The sequence below is a fragment of the Natator depressus genome, chromosome 4, assembly GCF_965152275.1.
Source record: "Natator depressus isolate rNatDep1 chromosome 4, rNatDep2.hap1, whole genome shotgun sequence".
Lineage (NCBI taxonomy): Eukaryota > Metazoa > Chordata > Testudines > Cheloniidae > Natator > Natator depressus.
Window position 1 is genome coordinate 138,228,626 of NC_134237.1, and position 19,090 is coordinate 138,247,715.

Genomic DNA, 19,090 nt, shown 5'->3' on the forward strand with positions numbered 1-19,090 from the left:
GGAAAGAAGAGAACAGAAAATGCAGCAATAGCCGAAGTGTTACATGCCTTTTTAAATTTGTTTTCACCAAAAAAAAAGTTAGCAGTGATTGGACGACTCACATAGTGGACATCCGTGCAAATGGGGTAAAATCTGCAGCTAAAATATGAAAACAAGTTAAGAAATACTTAGATAAGTTAGAGATCTTCAAGTTGGCAGGGCCTGATGAAATACATCCTAGAGTACCTTAAGGAACTGGCTGAAGAGACCTCTGACCACTAGCGATTACCTCAGAGAACTTGTGGAGGACAGGAGAGATTACCAAGGACTGGAAAAGGGCAAATATAGTACCTGTCTATAAAAAGGAATAACCGGGGAATTACAGACCCGTCAGCTTAACTTCAGTGTCCAGAAAGATAATGGAGTAAATAAACAAGTGCCTAGAAAAATAAAGGTGCTAAGTAACGATCAACATGGATTTGTCAGGAACAAATCTTGTCAAACCCTTTAACAGGGTAACAAGCCTTCTGGTTGGAGGGGAAGATGATGATGTCATGGAACTTGACTTTAGTAAGGCTTTTTACTGTCTCATGTGACAACTGGCACAATTGGCTGGAACACCGTACTCCGAGTAGTCCTCAATGGTTCCCAGTTGAGCTGGCAGACCATATCTAGTGTGGTCCTGCAGGGGTCTCTTCTGGATCCAGTTCTATTCAATATCTTCATAAACTATTTGGATAATGGCACAGAAAGTACGCTTATAAAGTCTGTGGAAGCTAGGAAAGGTTGCAAGCACTTGGGAGGACAGGATTTTTCACTAGGAGGGTGGTGAAACACTGGAATTGGTTACCTACCTAGGGAGGTGGTGGAATCTCCATCCTTAGAAGTTTTTAAGGTCAGGCTTGACAAAGCCCTGGCTGGGATGATTTAGTTGGGGATTGGTCCTGCTTTGAGCAGGTGGTTGGACTAGATGACCTCCTGAGGTCCCTTCCAACCCTGATATTCTATGATTATAATTCAAAATGATCTTGACAAACTGGAGAAATGGTCTGAAGTAAATAGGATGAAATTCAATAAGGACAAAAGCAAAGTACTCCACTTAGGAAGGAACAATCAATTGCACGCACACAAAATGGGAAATGGCTGCCTAGGAAGGAGTGCTGCAGAAAAGGATCTGGGGGTCATAGCGGCTCACAAGCGAAACATGAGTCAACACTGTTGCAAAACAAGCAAATATAATACTGTGATGTATTAGCAGGAATGTTGTAAGCAAGACACGAGAACTAATTCTTCTGCTCTACTCCGCACTGATAGGACCTCAACTGAAGTATTGTGTCCAGTTCTGGGCACCACACTTTGGGAAAGATGTGGACAAACTGGAGAAAGTCCAGAGAAGAACAAAGATGATGAAAGGTCTAGAAAACATGACCTATGTGGGAAGATTGAAAAAACTGGGTTTGTTTAGTCTTGACAACAGTCTTCAAGCACATAAAAGGATGTTATAAAGAGGAGGGTGGTACATTGTTCTCCGTAACCTCCGAGGACAGGACAAGAAGCAATGGGCTTAAATTGCAGCAAGGGCGGTTTAGTTTGGACATTAGGAAAAACTTCCTGTCAGGGTTGTTAAGCACTGGAATAAATTGCCTAGGGAGGTTGTGGAATCTGTCACTGGAGATTTTTAAGAACAGGTTAGACAAACATTTCTCAAGGATGGTCTAGATCAGAGTTTTTCAACCCATGGGTTGGGACCCCAAATTAGGTCCCCAGAATGTTTCAAAGGGTCACATGGCAGCTCCTGTCCCACGGGGCTGGCTAGGCTCGCCCCCCTGCTCCAGGCACTGCAGCCTCTGGGGTCCCAGCGCCACTCAGGTTTGGCCCAGCCATCATGACAATGGAAGCCCGGGTAGACCAAAAGCGAGCGAGTGGCACTGCAACCCTGTGAGCCAGGGCACAACTCCACTCACCCAAATTTGGTCCAGTCAGGGGGGTGGGACCAAACCTGAGCAGCGCTGCAACCCTGGAGGTTGCAACGCTCAGAGCCAAGTCCAGCCAGCTCCACAGCAAAGGAGCCACCACTGCTGGGTGAGTGCCAGGCAGGACCCGACCGAAACCACGCCAGCACCTCCATCTCCAGACTATTTACTGGGTTGCGACAGGTCATAAAGCTTTACAAATGGGTCCTGAGCCCAAAAAGGTTGAGAACCTCTGGTCTAGATATTTAGTCCTGCCTCAGTGCAGGGGACTGGACGAGATGTCCTATCGAGTCCTACATTTCTATCAACCTCCTGAGCAGCTCCACAACCAAGGACTGCCTCAGATTTGAAATTTAACAACTCATAGGATGTTGCAAAATTAAGTATCAGCCTTATTTCACAAAATGGGGGGACAGCGCACAGAAGTGAAGTGACTGCCCCCAAGGCCATGAAGGAGTATCTGTGCAGACGCAGGAACCGAAATCAGGTCCAACTCCCAGGCACTCTTCCTCCCAAAAGCAAGATTTACCAAGTTCTCTCGTAGCCTTCATATTCACTGTAAATAACTCTCATCATATTACCTGCGGTCATTAAAGACCCTATGGCCCTATTCTTAAGAGGCCACGGATACATCACACTGGTAGGAGTTGGGTGAACATATGCTTGAGGTTTGTCTAAATTGGAGATTTGCCTCCACAGCCACCAATGTAGCCGAACCAGTGCAGACAGGTAAAGTCACTACTTGAACCCATGGAACTTAATGTGGTTTGACTCTAAGTTCCATCAGTACAAACAGGAACTTTGCCCATCTGTACTACTGATTTGCACCGGTGCAGCCTCACAATGGCTGCTATGGAAGTAAATCCCTCAAGAGCTGACTAACTTAGGGAGCTATCTTGGCTTGTATGTCACCGCTGCTCTCTACTAGGTGAAAATGGAACTGCAAAATCAGTTGTGGGGCAATCTGGGTGTGGGTGACTCAGTGGGGGATCCAGGTGCGGGATCTGGCTGCACAGGGGCTTGTTGGATGCAACAGTAATGGGACTCTGCAGGGGGGTCCAGGTGAAGGTGGTTGGGGCTCGGGGGCGGGGGGGGGGAGGTCGGTGTGTGTGCGCGGGGCAGCGGGGAAGAGCTCGGAAGGGAGGTCTGGGTGTGGGGGGCTCAGTGGGGTGGGGATCCATGTGCAGCTGGTTGGGGCTTGGTAGGGTGGGGATCCGGGTGGCTCGTTGGAGTAGTCCAAATGCAGGGGGAGTGGGGCTCATCAGTGGGGGTTATGGGTACAGCAGGAGAGTCTGGGTACAAGGAGATCTGGATGCGGGGGTTGGGCAGATGGGGGAGCAGCTCCCTGTACAGTGATCCCTCCCCCTGCAGTTGAGGAGCTGGAAGTGCAGGGGGTGGTGGGGAGTTTTCAGAGCTTCCTACAGCCAGGGGAGAAATCTGGGAGTGGGTCTGACGTGGCCCCGGATGCTGTGCAGGGGAAGAGGAAGTCTCATCCTCCCCAGCCCAGCTGGGACTAGCAGCTGAGCCTGGCATAGGGTAAGAGCCACCAGCTGGGTCTTCCCCAGTCCTGCCCCTTGCCCTACAGTGATTTACCTCTCTGCCGGCTGCCCTGAGCACCCGAAACATACTGCTGGGGGAGAGGTTGCATAATCGCTCTTGTGGCTTCCCTTTCTGATGGGGATGCAAAGATAGTTTTCTGAGGGGAAGCAAAGAAATCTGCAGAGGACAAATTCTGCACATGCACAGTGGCGCAGAATTCCCCCAGGAGTAATACATTTACTTTGTATAGGGTGTTGCTTTCTTTGTAAGTATAACAGGTAAAATTACAGCAACTTGTTTACACCATACTATAATTCTAGCAGAAATTTTCAAAGGCATAAAAGGGAAGTGGGCAGCCATCTCTCCATGTAAGTTAGGTGTCCAGCACCTCACTGGGCACCTTTGGAAACTTCTCCCTTTGTGTCTTTGTAACTGCTATTTTCAACAAAACCCAAGTTTTGCATCTGCTTTTTTTATTAAAAAAAGATCAACCAGCTCCAGGGCATTGTCCCTTTCCAGAAGTCCACAAGACACTTTAAAAAAAAAAAAAACCACCTACTTAAAAGTTACAGCTGCATAACAAACAATTTTACACTTTATTCCTGTAACTGCAGTAAACAGTTTTTGAAAACTAGGTTCAAAAGTTGCCATGGTTTATCCTGGAGCACGTTGTGCAACTGATAACAGGACCTAACTCTGTTGGAAAAACATTTGCCATTCAGAAGTTTTATAAATGCTTTCCAACACCCAACTCTTCTATAGTAAACCATCTGTCTTATCTATTTTAACATCACTTTTCTGAACTCTTGAAAACAAGCTCTTCATTTTTGAAAACTCTGGGCCAAATTCTGCCCTCTGTTACACACATGCCTCCTCCCCGGCCCACTGATTTCATCACACAGATGTAATTTAGGGCAGAATTTGGCCCTCCCTCCCTCTTTTTAACGCAGCCTGTATCCCTCAGTAGAAGGCAGTAACTTACAGAGTGAACAATCGGGTGTTGTCTCCCATGCTTTTGACAGAGATGTGGCCTGAGTTTCACAGGAATGCATGGAACTACTCCCCCACTTTCCCAAAGGAATATGCGCTTGTAAATGCCCGATGGACTGGACTTTGCTACTAGGAGAGTTCTATCACGCTAAGAACTCAGCCGTGGATCTTTCTTGAGCAGACTCGATTACACTGAAAATATCTGTACCAATGATATGATGTGACTTTTAAGGTCCAACAAATCTTTGCTTTGACTGGTGGGAGCTCTCATTCATTACATCTGCAGGACAAGGGTTATGCACAACACCATCCATCCAACATTTACGGTTGTTAAAGTGGGTCTGACAGGAAAATTTCAGGCAGCAATCTAGGTGAAAGCAATCTAGGTAAACGGTAAACAGTCAAAGCAGAGGCGATTTCTCTGAGATTCAGATATTGGGGGGGGTGGGGGGGGGGGGAAGGTAGCAAGAATGCCTGAGGTACATATTAGACAAATATCCAAAACCAAGCCAAGCACTTCCAGACAGATCGCTGACTGTTCGGCTTTCTTTACCCAAAGGCCTTCTATTATCTCATGGAAGAAGACAACACCACCTATTTGCTCAGAATAACTCTGCCTTAAGCTTAGTGATAAACATTATACAGAGCAAATCGAGGGCCAGATCCTGCTCCCACTGACGTAAGAACAAAACTGCACTGATTTCAAAAGGTGTGGGATCAGGCCTTCAGAACACATGAAACTACAGTGAGCAAACAGATTTTCCCATTCCATGGCTGAACTGAAAGAACTGGGAAAAAAAAATATCAGTTAATTTCTAAGCAAAATTGAATTTCTCTGTTTTTTCTTGCTCAAACAAAAACACTGAAAAAATGTTGTTTGGGTGAAACAGACATTTTGTTTCAGCAATGTCAACTGAAAATAAACCATTTTGACATTTCCACAATTTCTGTTTGCAGCTTTTTCAACTGAAACTATTCAAGTTTGACCCAAAGTGGTAAATAATTGATGCCTTGAAAAATATATTTTTCAATGAATTTACTGTTCTCAGAAGACAATTTGCCCAGCTCTACATGAAACATATGAAGATTGAAATTTTAATAGCTAAGATCTGCAAAGAAACACTAAATGTGGATCTCTGGATGTAGTAAATTGCCAAACATGAAATTACACCAAACAATCACATGGTGTTAACTATACAGTAAGAACATTTATTTCAATACATAAGAGATCTCTCCCAGGCCAGATGATTTGATATAGAAATCAAAATGACCATACATTTTCTTCTTTGTCTTTGTCTACCTTTAACTCAAATTTATACAACATCAGAGTTTGCTTCTGAAACAAAATTACAAATTAAATCATAACAAAAGACACAAAATTTACTGGACCCTAAATTAAATTCTTTTAAAGAATTCTTCTCTCCTCCTGAGATCACCTGGAACTAAGTTCTTCCCCCTCGTCTTCCTCCTCATCTTTCCCATCCTTTTGCTTGGCCATGAATTTCTGTGGGGAAAAAGATTTTAAAACGTCTTACTTTGTAGCCAATGACAAGACACAGCAGTTAACACTTAATTCTCCACGGCAGGATATGCATCATGTTCTAAATACAATGCACATTTACGTGTATTGAACAACCAGAAGCTGGCCAACTCCTGATATTGACTAGATTCTATCCTCACCGAAGTTTGCCAGTTAATTTTGCCTAGAGACTCATCTTCAGGTCTGCTGGTAAAATGCACTTATCAATGCTCCTCTTACTCTCCCAAAGCACACACCTGCACCATTGGGGAGATGGTGTAAATGACTCCTAAATTAAATTTTCTGATGGTCCAATTAGTATCTTAAGTTACATGTGCAGCCATTTTAATCACAGTCTGGAGCCTTGATGACTCAGTAACATTTGGCAAGGCTAGGCTCTTAATATAGATATATGGAGATTTGCCAAAGATGGTAAGACAACTAATATCCCTCCCACACCTTCGTGGGAGGGGAAGATATCACAGATAGGATTTCCCAGCATTTAACTCAATAGTCAAGGTCATTAAGGGGTTAATAATTTCATTTCTTTAATTTAAAGTGTAGTACACTCTAGAAGTTATTTTTATCTGATCTACAGAACATAGCCATGAGTGTCAACGTATTGAAAAAAACAATATAATTTGCATCTATCTGCAATTGGTTTACAAACCATTCTTTTCACCTAGAACCTACGGTTTAGCAAAACCACTACCTGAGATAATTAGCAGTCGACAGAACAAAACAGATTTAAAAATCTCAGGTACTTTATTACTTACGGTTTAAAGGGAAAGAATCAAAAATTGTTACCTCCATATTCTGCTGATGACGCAGTGTCTTGCAATGATTTTTCATAGACATTTCACCTGCGTAGAAGAGCGAGCAGATCTGACAGAAGTAGCCAGCCTTTGGAACAAGAAAATCTAAACCTAAAAAAAAAAAAAAAGGGGGGGGGGGGAAATGATTTAACATTTCATCAACAACTCTCAATTAAAATCTATCAGGTACATTTAACCAAAGTGTGCACGTGTGGGGGTGGCGGTCTCTTTTGGTAAGGCCGGAAGGGATCACCAACTCTTCATTCGCATGCTAACCCCAACAACCAAAATTAGTTATTTGGGTATTACAGCCCACAGAAGATTAAACCATTATGTGCCACAGGAACAAAATAGGAGGGACTGAGGTTCACTAGTTCCCAAGGCCCCTGAAATGGCGAGAAATTAAGCGAGATATATCCAGATAGTCCTAGCAAGTGATATTCACTCCATGCTGAAAAGGAAGGTGAAAATCGGCATGGTCACTGCCAACCTGACCAAGGGAAAAAATTCCTTCCTGGCCCCAAATATGTAGATCCTGAGCACATACAGCATGACCCATCCAGCTAAGCATGTGAAAGACAGAATGCTCGGTGCCACCTCAGAGCACCATCCTACCCATCCAGTGTCCTATCTCTGATGAATCCGAGGAAAGAGACCAAAGAAAACCCAGAATATGTTGTGGTTTTAAGGGGGTAACCTTTCCTGACCTCCTGAAGCATGAACTTTAGGAACATAATAATTACAAATTATACCTTACATCTAAGTGCCTTGTTAGTCTTTGCATCATTTAAATCATTTTATATGTACTGTTCTCCCTAAACATAATATAATTCATTAAGTGAATTATGCAAGCATGCTCTAGATCAAGGACAATTTTATACAAGCATCATGTCAGAATTCAAATTTCCTAATAAATTCCTTTGCCCTGTGCATGTACATGCTTCACAAATCCAGTAATCCAACATGGCTACAATAACACCGCAAACAAAAATTATGGCACCACAAAAATCAGTTTACATGGACATCTCAACTCCCAACATTCAAAAAGCCTTAAATCTTAGGATATGTCTATACTGCAATTAAAATCTCACATCTGTTCAATTTCAGGATAGACCCTCTGGCGTCCCCGAGCTCAGACTCTAGCCCAAGCCCAAACATCTACACTACAATTAAACAGCCCCTTAGTCCAAGTCAGCTGGCACGTGTCAGCCATAGGTGTCTAACTGCAGTGTAGACATACCCTTAAGGAACAGAACATCCTAGCAAATCATTCACAGCAACTAGAAATAAACCTTGTACAATCTTAAATTCTCACAGGTGTAAAAAGTTATTTCATCCATCAGAAACATCAGATTATTCAGTGAATGTATGCACATATTTTATTTATAAATATGCATAAACAATGCTCACAGTTCCTATAATTAAGATATGTTACTAAAATCAAATTTTATTGGGATTTAGAACATTAAACAAAGAGTTTAGATTTTACCTTTTGGAGTGCTTTGTGTCTTGGATTTATCTGCTGAGGAATCCACTTTTCTTCGTTTAGACTCTGGCTCTGTATCTCCTGATCCAAATTCATCTGTTAAAGCCATAAAATAGAGTTTGAAGCAAAAGACTTACATTAATTTAAAAGTATTTGGTACATAGCTTAAATATTTTTCATTAGTGTGGGAAGCAAACACCAGGTCTATGACCGTTACTGCTTCTTACACTGTTTGGCTTAGCGAAGCTAGAGAGTTTTTTTGTTTTTTTTTTAAATAGACATAGGGATGGTATCACCAGATGAACTTGAAATTCAACATTTGTGTTTTACTATGTCATTGCAAGTGCCTTGTTTCCAGCATGAAGCTCATTACAGACAAAAGAAGCACTACAACTTCCCTCAATTTCTCCCTTGTAGAGACATCAGCTCAGAATTCATAGATTCCAGGGCCAGAAGGGACCACTGTGACCAAATCTGACCTCCCTTACAACACATGCCATAGAATTTCCCTGAATTAATTCCTGCTTTAAGTCCAATATCTATCTGTGACTGAACTAGATTGTATCATTTAGGGAAAAAAACACTCCTGATTTAAAAATCCCTAGTGAGATACCTGGATAAGTTGTTCCAATGGTTAATTACTCTGACTGTTAAAAATTTGCACTTTATTTCTAGTCTGAATTTGTCTAGCTTTGACTTCCAGCCACTGGATCTCGTTATACCTTTGTCTACTAGATTGAAGTGCACTCTATTACCAAATTTCAGTTCCCGATCTAGGTGCTTAAGACTGACTTCTGTATCCACATATAAATTAAAACATTAGGAGGACATGCAGATTGTTGTAACATTCTCAGTGCATTTCAGTTTACTGAAACACAAACTTATGTTATACAGGTATAATTGACTGATATGCTGCTCAATATTGAATTTTAAATACTGCACACATGTCATCTAGTTTCATTTGGACTGGAGAACACTGATTCCATGAAAAAAAATTAAGGGTCTGTAGAAAGAGTTTCCTGGTTAACCTGGTCTAAGGTAATGCCAAAATATTTGCTTCTGGAGACATGCAGATTGATAGGTTCCCCTAGAAAATGGGTGATTGCATTGTCATTATTAGCAGTAAACATTTATATATGATTTTGCCCAAAGGCCCCAGTTAGAATTGAAGCATCATTGTGCTTACTAGTGTAGAAAACAGAAAAAAAATCGTTGTGGGTGTCTGAGCTCCCAAACATTAAGGCACCCCAACATAAAGCTGCAGGACTTTGCAGCTTGAATTTGAGTAACAGTTGGAGGCTTTTGTAATCTTGTTTCTAGAATGCTCAAAATAGAGGATTCATATGCAGTCTCCCAATGGTTAACCATTTTAAAATGGGCTCCATAGATAGTGTGCCATGCCACATTATCTCATACTGTGAATCTGCAGAAGCACTGTCATGAATGAGAACAGAATCAAGGAACAACTTTCCAAAGGCTGGGTAGACTAGAGGGAGCACTAATAAGTACTGACTTTCCCCACCTACTCATTGCTTGAAACTTTCCATCCTAGCATGTGCTCCTAAAAATCTGTCTCTACTGTTAATCTATTCAACTTGACCTTTGGGCCAGAGACTAGGGGGAGGCAAATTGTACCTGGAATCCTGGAGGAGTGTGGGGCCTGTAGAGGGGAAGAAGCTGAGAAAAGTACACATCAGTGCTTTAAGGGTTGTTCTTGAATTCTGGCTATAGGAATTCTATCATGTTGTGCAATATAGTATACACCTAAACCAAGCAAAAAAACCTGAAAGGGCAAAATTAAAAAAACAAAACAAAGCAGTTTCAAAATGTTCTGTTACGAAAACAGCTACAGCTTTCTTTTAGATTGAAAATGGATGAGACTCCAATGAAAAATTATGAACAACCAAGATGACAAATCTCTACATCAGCCCTTACCTTTCACAGTTTTTTCAGAAGATTGTGAAGGCGTCTCACTGCAGACTTCCTGCTTTATATCTGCATCAAGCAGTAGACTTGCATTTAGATCAGGTAATACAGATTCTGTATCTGGTTCTTTAACAGTTGCAGTCTGACTGTCTTCATTCAAACTATTTGATTCTGGGGTAGTCAAGGTACCTTTTCCCATTTTCTCCTTGCTGGACTCAGAAGTTGAGCCTTCCACTAATTCTGTTTTATCTGCTTCCTCCTCAGTGTTCTTGTCACACTTTTCTTGCTCTGTTTCAACAGGTGTCTCAGGTGGTGGAACAATTGGTCTTTTCCTAGGCCTACCTCTTTTGCCTGGGGTTTTCACTACATAAATACAGAAGAATATTAATTCATTCACCATGTATCAAAAAGCATTTCTTCAGATTTATCAATACCATTAAAATTACAAGTGAAAAATTTAAGCATTCGGCAATTTAAAAAAAAAAAAAGCTTTTTATATGTGCAAGTAACTTTGGAAATGTGGTTCTCCCAGAGAATGATGAAAGGAAATAATTTTTCACCACATTTTGCTGATACTACACAGTATGTTTTCATACAAATGAAAGTATGAGAAGTCTTTAATTTAGATTCATACAGAAAACAGTCTAAAAAACCAGAGTTTAGAAAACATGCGCTAATAGATCTGTGACATGTACAGACATTTGGGACTGTTACAATTATCTATGGAATGTGAAAAAATACAATTATTCCTTTTGGATTGGCCAAACTGGCACTAAAGTGATGCCTACTGATTAGAATAAGCTAAAGTTTAAGAAGTTCCCTGTTGTAATTAAGATTGTGGCCTCTGCAATTTTTCCCCATCTGCCTTGTTTATCTCATATTACTAATGGAGACGAATGAATGTCCAGAGGACTATCAATTGCACAGGGACTAAGTAGGATAACAGTTTAATCCATAAATCCTTCACTTCTGGACACGCATATTTATATCTTAACTTCAGGTCAGAAGTGGGGAAAATAACTAGAACAGGCGATGATGCGTATCAGAACTGAAATGCATCAACACCGATGTGAGGGAAAACTCAACAATACTGGATTGACACTATGCATTAGCATTGGTGAGAGTCAAATTTTATAAAGCTCTCCCTGCTAAATTCTCACCCTTTTATACTTATTCTAATATATTTGACCTTAATTTGTCTGCAGTTGTAGATCACAAATGCTTCTGTCCATTTCTGGCTCTACTTCCTACCTGGAGGCTGCTGCTTGTTCTTAGTTTGTCTCCCCATTTCATTTGATTCATGCGCTTTGCTCAGGCTTAGCTCTGTAATTAAAGATTATATTTAACTTCTACGCTTTTATTTAGGTAGTTTGTTTTTTCTCTTCATTGATACAATATCCAGTTATCTGCCCTGACAGATACTGGCTACTATTAAATGACATTAGCATAGTTTTAAATGTCTTTATGTTAATTATATATTTTAAAATGCATCTATAAAACTGTATCAGTTCCTACCTGCAGACTGCTGTTCACTCTCAGTTTCTCCTTTGATCTCTTTTTCACTTGTCTTGTTCCAAATTTCAGCTTTTTCAGTCTTCTCTGTATTTGCTGCAAGTGCCTCCTTGTCTGCCTCCTGTGTACCTGCTACAAGGGTCTCATTTTCTATTTCCTTTGTGTCAGCTTCAAGAGTCTCCTTTTCTTCTGACTTTGAGTTTGCAATAGCAGCCTCCTCTTCTGGCCCTATATCTGCCAGAATTTCCATTTCTTCTGGTCCTGCAATTGCAACAATATCCTCCTCCTCCAGGTTTGTGCCTATAAAAGTATTTTCTTCTTCCTCTTCATCCTCCTCCCCAACTTCATCTACAGTAACGAAGTTTAGTTCTTCTTTTAAACGGTTGAAATCTGCCAAAAAGTCTTCATCATCTTCAGTAACTTCATCTAAAGTTACTAGACGCTGATCATCACTGTCTTCCTGTATTTCATCTACTGTCACTAAAGTACTAGGATCTTCAGGCAGCTGAGAAGAGATAAAGTCTCCAGGATCCTCAGTAGCCCGTTTATCATCCTCTTCCTTAGGTTTTAATGTTTCCTCAATATTCAAATCTGAAGGCTCATTTAGAGGGAGCTCTTCAACTTCTCCTATTTCATCCACAGTTACCAAGGGTTCTGCTTTTAGAAGATCTTGCTCCTCATAAACTGAACTGGAGACATCTTTAGGTACATCATGTGAAGAAAAGTCTTCCTGTTCAGATATCTCATCTAAAGTAACAAGTGATTGTGGGTCTTTTACTGCTTCTGAAATCAGCTCCTCTTCTTCATTTACTTCATCCACAGTAACTAGACCCTGTGGGTCTGTTATTGCTTCTAAATTCGAGTCTCCTACCAATTGTGCAGTCATCTCCTCCTCTTCTCCAATCTCATCCAAAGTAACAAAGGATAATTCGCTCTCAGCAACATGTGCTATGGAGCTTTTACCTTTCTTCCTCTTGGCAATAGGCTCAGAGGAAGAGTTATTTTTAGCAGAGTCTTTTCTTTTCCCCCGGGGTGGATTTCGCCTGGTTTGAAGAGGAGAGTCTGTCTCTTCTACAACCTCATCCACAGTAACAAACTCATCCAAGTTAAATGGGAAAAGCTCTTCTTCCTGTGAAATGTAAAACTATTAATTTAGTAGGCAAAGTGCACCAATACTATAATGTCCGTCATCCACATTTTAAGACAGAACATGAAACTGCAATTTTTCAGGTGAATTCAGTGGTTGTGAAAGGCATCTGCAGTTTGAAGTTGACAGTGAAATTTTGAAGTTCAATAGCTAAAAGATGTATCATACTCGAAAATGGAAAAATCCCACTGAAATCGAAGACATTTTATTTTGCGTATGTAGCACAAAACATTAATTATGTGAATGGATACATATCAAAGGGAACATATACACAAGAAACTCATGGAAAGAAAAGTAATTTGCTTAGTTTATGGGCTCAGTTGCAAGTTTATTCAGTATTGACATTTCTACTCTGAAGATGAGCCAAAGGAATGTAGATACTTGAGAATTGTCCAAAATCATACCTGGGTAGACTTGATTTTTTTTAAAATGGACCACAATGCCAGTGTATATTTTAAATGTTTTTCTGAATTTGCAAGAATTCAACTGTAGCCCTACATAACTCTTCAAACAATGTCAGCACTTGGGGGGTGGAGACAATATTTGATGTAACAGATAAGACAGGCTTCAAACTGTCCACTCTTTAAAGTCTTTTCTCTTCCCTTCAGACATTTCACCTTACATATCCCCTTTTCTCTTTCCTTCCATCCTTTTATTCTCTGGTTTTGACATCTAAAGTGTGGTACATTCACTACGGCTCCAACATACATACTGACAGAACTGGTGAGGAGAATCTCTCTCGACCTTCTTTCCTTTAACCTCCTCTCTCTTCCTCCTCAACCCGTCATTTCTCCCACCAATATCCACAGCCATTCCTTGCTGTGGATAACCCTTTTCAGAGGAGACATGGGAGGTTTCGGTTTTGTGAGGGCCTTGACTGAGTGGAAAAAGGAGGAGGTTGTGACTTAATGGCACATGCAGCGGTGAGGAGGCAAGGAAGGATATTGGGTGTTGGCTTTCACTAACTTGTTTACAAAACTGAATTATTTTCGACTGATTTTAAAAAGATGTAAATAGATGGTGAACATTTTGGTGCTAATTTAGAATTTTGTTTGCTCCAAAATGGTTAAGCCATTTTCACAGGAGTAGGAAACGAAAAACTGCCTATTTGGGATTCAAGTCTGTTTTGATTCATAACTTGTTTTTTCTCTCCAGTCTGATAGGTGGAAGAGAGTCCTTCTGAAGGCACTTTATAAGTAAGATGAAAATCAAGGAGGCAGCAGAAATTAACTCTTGACAGTGTGATGTAAGTAAAAAAAAAAATTCCAGCCTCCTGGCTCCAAATTTGGAATCAAATTTGTTGTATAAGTAATCAATGAATTTGTCAAAACCTCCATCATGCCAACGTATACACTTCTGCACTTGCACATGGAGAGAAAAACTTGTTCCTGTAACAGTTTAGGCCCAAAGCAATTTGACTCCCTCTTTCCTATCAAATACCATAGCTATATAAAAAGGGACTGTACCCTTATTCCTCATTTTTTGGTAGTCCTGGCAAAAATCAAATTGCCAGCACAACAAACTGATAGACGTGCAATGTCAGATGTCATTTTAAGAAAGGAAACAGAATACAGCCAAGTTTTTTTTTAAAATGACTTCTTTCAAACTCAAAAATGAAATTATTGTAGGTCATCTTCTCAAATTTTGCAGGCAATAAGCACTAAAAACAGTGTCTCTCTACCAATCAGAAAGCAAAAGAGTACACGAAGATTATCGTGTAAATCAGATGGAATATATAGCCAAGACTGGAGGGGAAAGAGAGAGTGGCTGGCTACACATCTCTAACTAAAGCAAGTATTTTGCCTTTTTTTCCCCTGCAGGCGGAGAAATGCTCTGTGTCAAGTTGTAGAACGGTGAAAAATAAAGCTACACATCATCAATCCTGGATTAGTAACTGACTTTCCACATCTACTGTGCCTTTTTCAATATGCAGCATCTGTACCAATCTCAGTGATTATTTTAGTACAGCTCTGGAAATAATGTCAGTCAACATCTACTTTTTGGAGAGAAAAGGAAGCACGTAATATTGAAAAACTGACTTTTCTCCCCTTTCCCCCCTTCCTGCCAAAACCCCCAAACAACATGAAACAGAGGGAGAGTCATAAACTGAGGCTTCTTCAACTCAGCTATCTGTAAAAACTATAAAAACCTAACCCCTACCAATCCCTTATTTCAGCCAATGGCATATCAGGAATGTAAGTATTGTTTCTCTCTAGCATAAAGCACAAAAATTATTTGTTTATGGGAGAGGCACTGTTATTGTGATTGGTTTTGATCCCTCCCATTACACCAGTTATTTGAGAGAGGACCTGGGAAGATTGTCTCTGTCGTTCTTATCCCATGCCTCATCACGGCACTTGTAAGGAAGAGCTCTAAGATAGGCAAACTTGAGATCTAATAGTCAGACAGGCTCCTTTTTGAAGCAGGCAAAATTTGGGACCTAAAAATTACCCCGTCAAAGAAAGTTAAGCTTTTTATATTCCTGAAACAGGAAACTCAGGCTCTTTTCCCAAGATGAACATAATTTACAGACAACTAATAAAAAGCTGTAACGAAAAGTATCCTGAAAAATCCACTAAGCAAGAGCTCGCAAGAAATAAAGCTAAACTTATTTTGTTTTGTCTTAAATAAAATCGCTACTGTAAGTTCAACTATGTTTGGTTCCTTACCTCTTTTGGTTTTACATTGCCACCAGAGCCAGTTTTAGTATTCCTACTAATTCGACCAGCAGGAACCTGCAAAATTAGACAAAAATTTAAATGAAACAAGTTAGCCAATCAATCATCTTGTCAAAAACAACTTCTTCTCTTAAGGAAGTTCTTTTTAAACAATCCAGATAGAGCCATTTGATTGCATGCTTGGCATGTACAGAACTAAGCCAACCACCAATTATAAGTCCAGGCATATAGTCTCTAGTACCAAGTCACCGGTAACGTCTCGTTTAGTTATCTGTTCACCTTTCAGCAACCAGTGCCTGTGCAGGATAATCTAGGACTTGACAAAGGAAGCATCAGCTCACAAAAGGAGAGAAAACTTCTTTCCCATTCAGAACTATACCAAGAACATAAAGTTATGACACTCAGTACAGACCTGCTTACAGAAGTTACCTTCCTGCAATTTTATCCAAGTAACATTTTCAAACCAGTTACATACTTGAATTGTACACAACTGGTTGCTTGCCATCCTACTACTCCAACTTGACTGTTGGCCCAAATCAGTTCAACAGGTTACAGAAAGGGGAAGGGGAACAATCTTACTGTCTCATATTCAACATCTGGGAGAAGCATCAGAGTTAGTTACTGGTCAGTCACATTGAACCAGCCTTCTTGCCCTTCTCACCTTATTGCCGTTGTCGTCTTTCTTCATGCTGGATGATCTACTCTCTCTCTCTTGAGACTGCTTTGAACTACCCCTAGAGTCCACTCTTGAGTCCTTGTCTTGCTGAGATGAACTCCTCCCACTGCCTCCCTTTACAACAACAGGACTTATGTCCAGTTTAGACTTGGTGATGCTATCTGGCAGACTTGATCTGCTGCCAGTAGCTCTTGCTTGACCCACTTCTTTTGATGAAAGTTTCTTCTCAGTAGCAGATCTGCTTCTGGTCTCAGGTTTTGAGGAAGCTTTCTGCTCCTCTGTTTTAGTCAGAGAAGTCTCATTTCTCCGCATCATAACTCTTGACTTTGATATATCAGGGATAGACACCACAGCCTTTAAGATTGTTTTACTAACAGAGGTAGGTTCCTTGATGGATACAAATGCTGCAGCAGACGTACTTGCTTTGCTGGTTTCATCTATTTTAACTTGTCCTGGTCCTTTATTTTGATGTGCCTTGATTAAAGTTCTCTCATTCTTTTCATTCAGCACTTTTTCTTCAGTGTTCTCTATGTCTGTCCCAACACTGGCCAGAGGCTTTTCGGGTTTCTTCTCTACATCTGTCCCAACGTTGGCCACTGGCTTTTCTGGTTTCTTCTCTGTATCTGTCCCAATGCTGGCTACAGGCTTCTCCAGTTTCTTCTCCATAGCTGTCCCAATCTTAGCCACTGACTTTTCCAATTTCTTCTCCAAGGCTGGCCCGACTTTGGCCACTAGCTTTTCTGGTTTCTTCTCTATAGACACCGCAACATTGGCCACAGGTATTTCAAGTTTAGTTTCCACTGCATCAGTAACAGCATTTTTTACAGGAGTATCCAATGTGTTGCTTGATTGTATGTCTTCAGCTGACAGCAGTTCCACTGAAGCCGCAGCAGAATCAGGTGGCACTGCTTCAGAAACAGACTCAGCTGTTTCCATGGTTGTTGGTTTCACAGCAGAGTCTGACTGCCCATCTTCTAGCTTGTCCACACTGGATAACTCTTCTGATGATCCACTGGCAGGAACAGGCAATTCTTCAAGTTTCACTTTAGTTTCTCCTTCTGTTACAGTTGTGATAGCAGATTCCAATAATTCTGTTTCAGAGTTATCTTTAACTACCTCTTCCTTCTGAAGGCTGAAAGGAGGCAGCAGGATCTCTTCTGATTTAACTTTGGATAATTCATCATCAGCTGGTTTGGTAGCTGAGCCAGTAACTGCAACTTCAGATTCCCCCTTGGATGTTTCAACTTCCGATGGCTTTGTAGCAGAATCACGTACCGTTCTTTCAGGCTCCAACTCAGAGGCTTCTATCTGCACTGTCGAAGTCTCGGCTTTGACAGAGTTGGAAATGATTTCTTCCTTTGCCACACTAGGCTCTACTGGAGGATTAGCAGCTGCTGTTTGCACCACTCCTGATCCCTCTGGGTTTTTTTTCAAGTCAGAGCTAAATGTATTTAAAAAAAACAAAAGAAATCAAACTATGTTGAGAATTCCACAGTTATCAGTAACCTCTTGACGCCAATGGTTGGGATTTCCTGATGCATTAGTGGCTTAGCACTGGGAAATCTAGCCTATCAGCGTTAAAATGGTTAGAATATTGAGGCAAATAACTGATTAGTTTACAATTTTTGTCTAATCCACTTCAGTACTGAAGACCTCTTATAATTCAAATTACATTACTTACTTGTAGTTAGATTTCTCTGAAGGTACTATACACTATAGATGTGTCCTGTGACCTCAGAGCTGACAAGCAAGCTTAAATTTGGATTCCCTGATGTGGGACAGACTGTGTACACACACACACACATAAAATGTAACTCAGTTTTTCTATATAAACTTAGTCTAAAACTATGGTAAATTGCTCAGCTCTCCAAGAGCGATGTTTGAAGATAATATCCTCTACAGTAACTACCCTACTGAACTCCTCATAAATGTTACAAGTTTAATAAGCACTTTCCTTTTCAACTGAAATGATCTTGGTTATAACTGTGGAAAAGGCCACGCGCAGACAAGGCCTACTTTCTGCAATGCTATACTTTGCTGTTTAAGCTTACTGTCAGCTCCCAAGATAATAAAGCCCAGGATGACAAAGAAACAGGATAGCACTTTTCAGAGAACTTCAGTTACAGGCAAGTACATTATTCTTCTCTGAAGAAAACATTGTCTATAGACATTCTTGGGAAACTTTGAAGCTGGAGATGTCTAAACCTCCTTTTTCATGTCTCCTGAAAGTGGCCATCCTGAGATTACATAAAACTAGATGAAAAGATGCCAATACATCAATCAATTCTGATGTTCTAGCTAGGTGATAAAACGTATGTAGACGATCAGTCGAGGGGATAAACAGAAAACTGGTTAATAAGTGAACATGCACCAAGATGTGGATCTTTATTATGGTCTCTCAGATCCAAAGTATATAAAAAAGAATATATGCACAACTATATGAGTCTTCATGAAGGGCTGCCATTTGGTTAATACTTCTGGCATGCTGACATCAAGAAAGTCCAAAGCTGACGCAAACGGAATCAATCACCGAAGGCCCAACTTTGATGTGGTAAGATATACACGCGTTAAAGACTACATTAAGTCAGAACAATTAAAGCAGCCAAAAATCAACAAGGAGTAAATCTCCATCACCTAAGCACAACAAGATGCACATGTCAATGTGCCCTGAAAGCTCACCTCGCACCTAGCACCATCATCTTCGTCTGCCACATATACTGAAGAGAAATAGGAGGAGTGGGGCTAGTTCTGTTTCAGAAGGTCAAGTATCACTATAGATTGAGCACAGTTGTAACCTATGTTACTATTATGCATCAGAGAATCAGACGAAAACTTGCAGGAAAATGTAGT

General features: G+C 40.7%; 1 protein-coding gene across 3 annotated transcripts in view; it reads right to left on the bottom strand.

The window, feature by feature from the left end:
* Nucleotides 1-5,664: 5,664 nt before the first annotated feature.
* ZNF638 (zinc finger protein 638) overlaps nucleotides 5,665-19,090 on the bottom strand; it is a 64,845-nt gene continuing 51,419 nt past the window's right edge. Inside the window, exons 22-30 of one of the 3 annotated variants that reach the window (XM_074951965.1) lie at nucleotides 16,226-17,681; nucleotides 15,556-15,621; nucleotides 11,743-12,868; nucleotides 11,479-11,550; nucleotides 10,417-10,590; nucleotides 10,237-10,296; nucleotides 8,305-8,397; nucleotides 6,808-6,926; nucleotides 5,665-5,985 (exon numbers count right to left, since the gene is read on the bottom strand). In XM_074951965.1, the coding sequence (XP_074808066.1) occupies nucleotides 5,914-5,985; nucleotides 6,808-6,926; nucleotides 8,305-8,397; nucleotides 10,237-10,296; nucleotides 10,417-10,590; nucleotides 11,479-11,550; nucleotides 11,743-12,868; nucleotides 15,556-15,621; nucleotides 16,226-17,681 (3,238 nt within the window). In that variant the 3' untranslated portion in view covers nucleotides 5,665-5,913. Of the gene's footprint in view, nucleotides 5,986-6,807; nucleotides 6,927-8,304; nucleotides 8,398-10,236; nucleotides 10,591-11,478; nucleotides 11,551-11,742; nucleotides 12,869-15,555; nucleotides 15,622-16,225; nucleotides 17,682-19,090 lie in introns of all 3 variants that reach the window. The other 2 variants (XM_074951963.1, XM_074951964.1) reach the window with 2 other exon arrangements.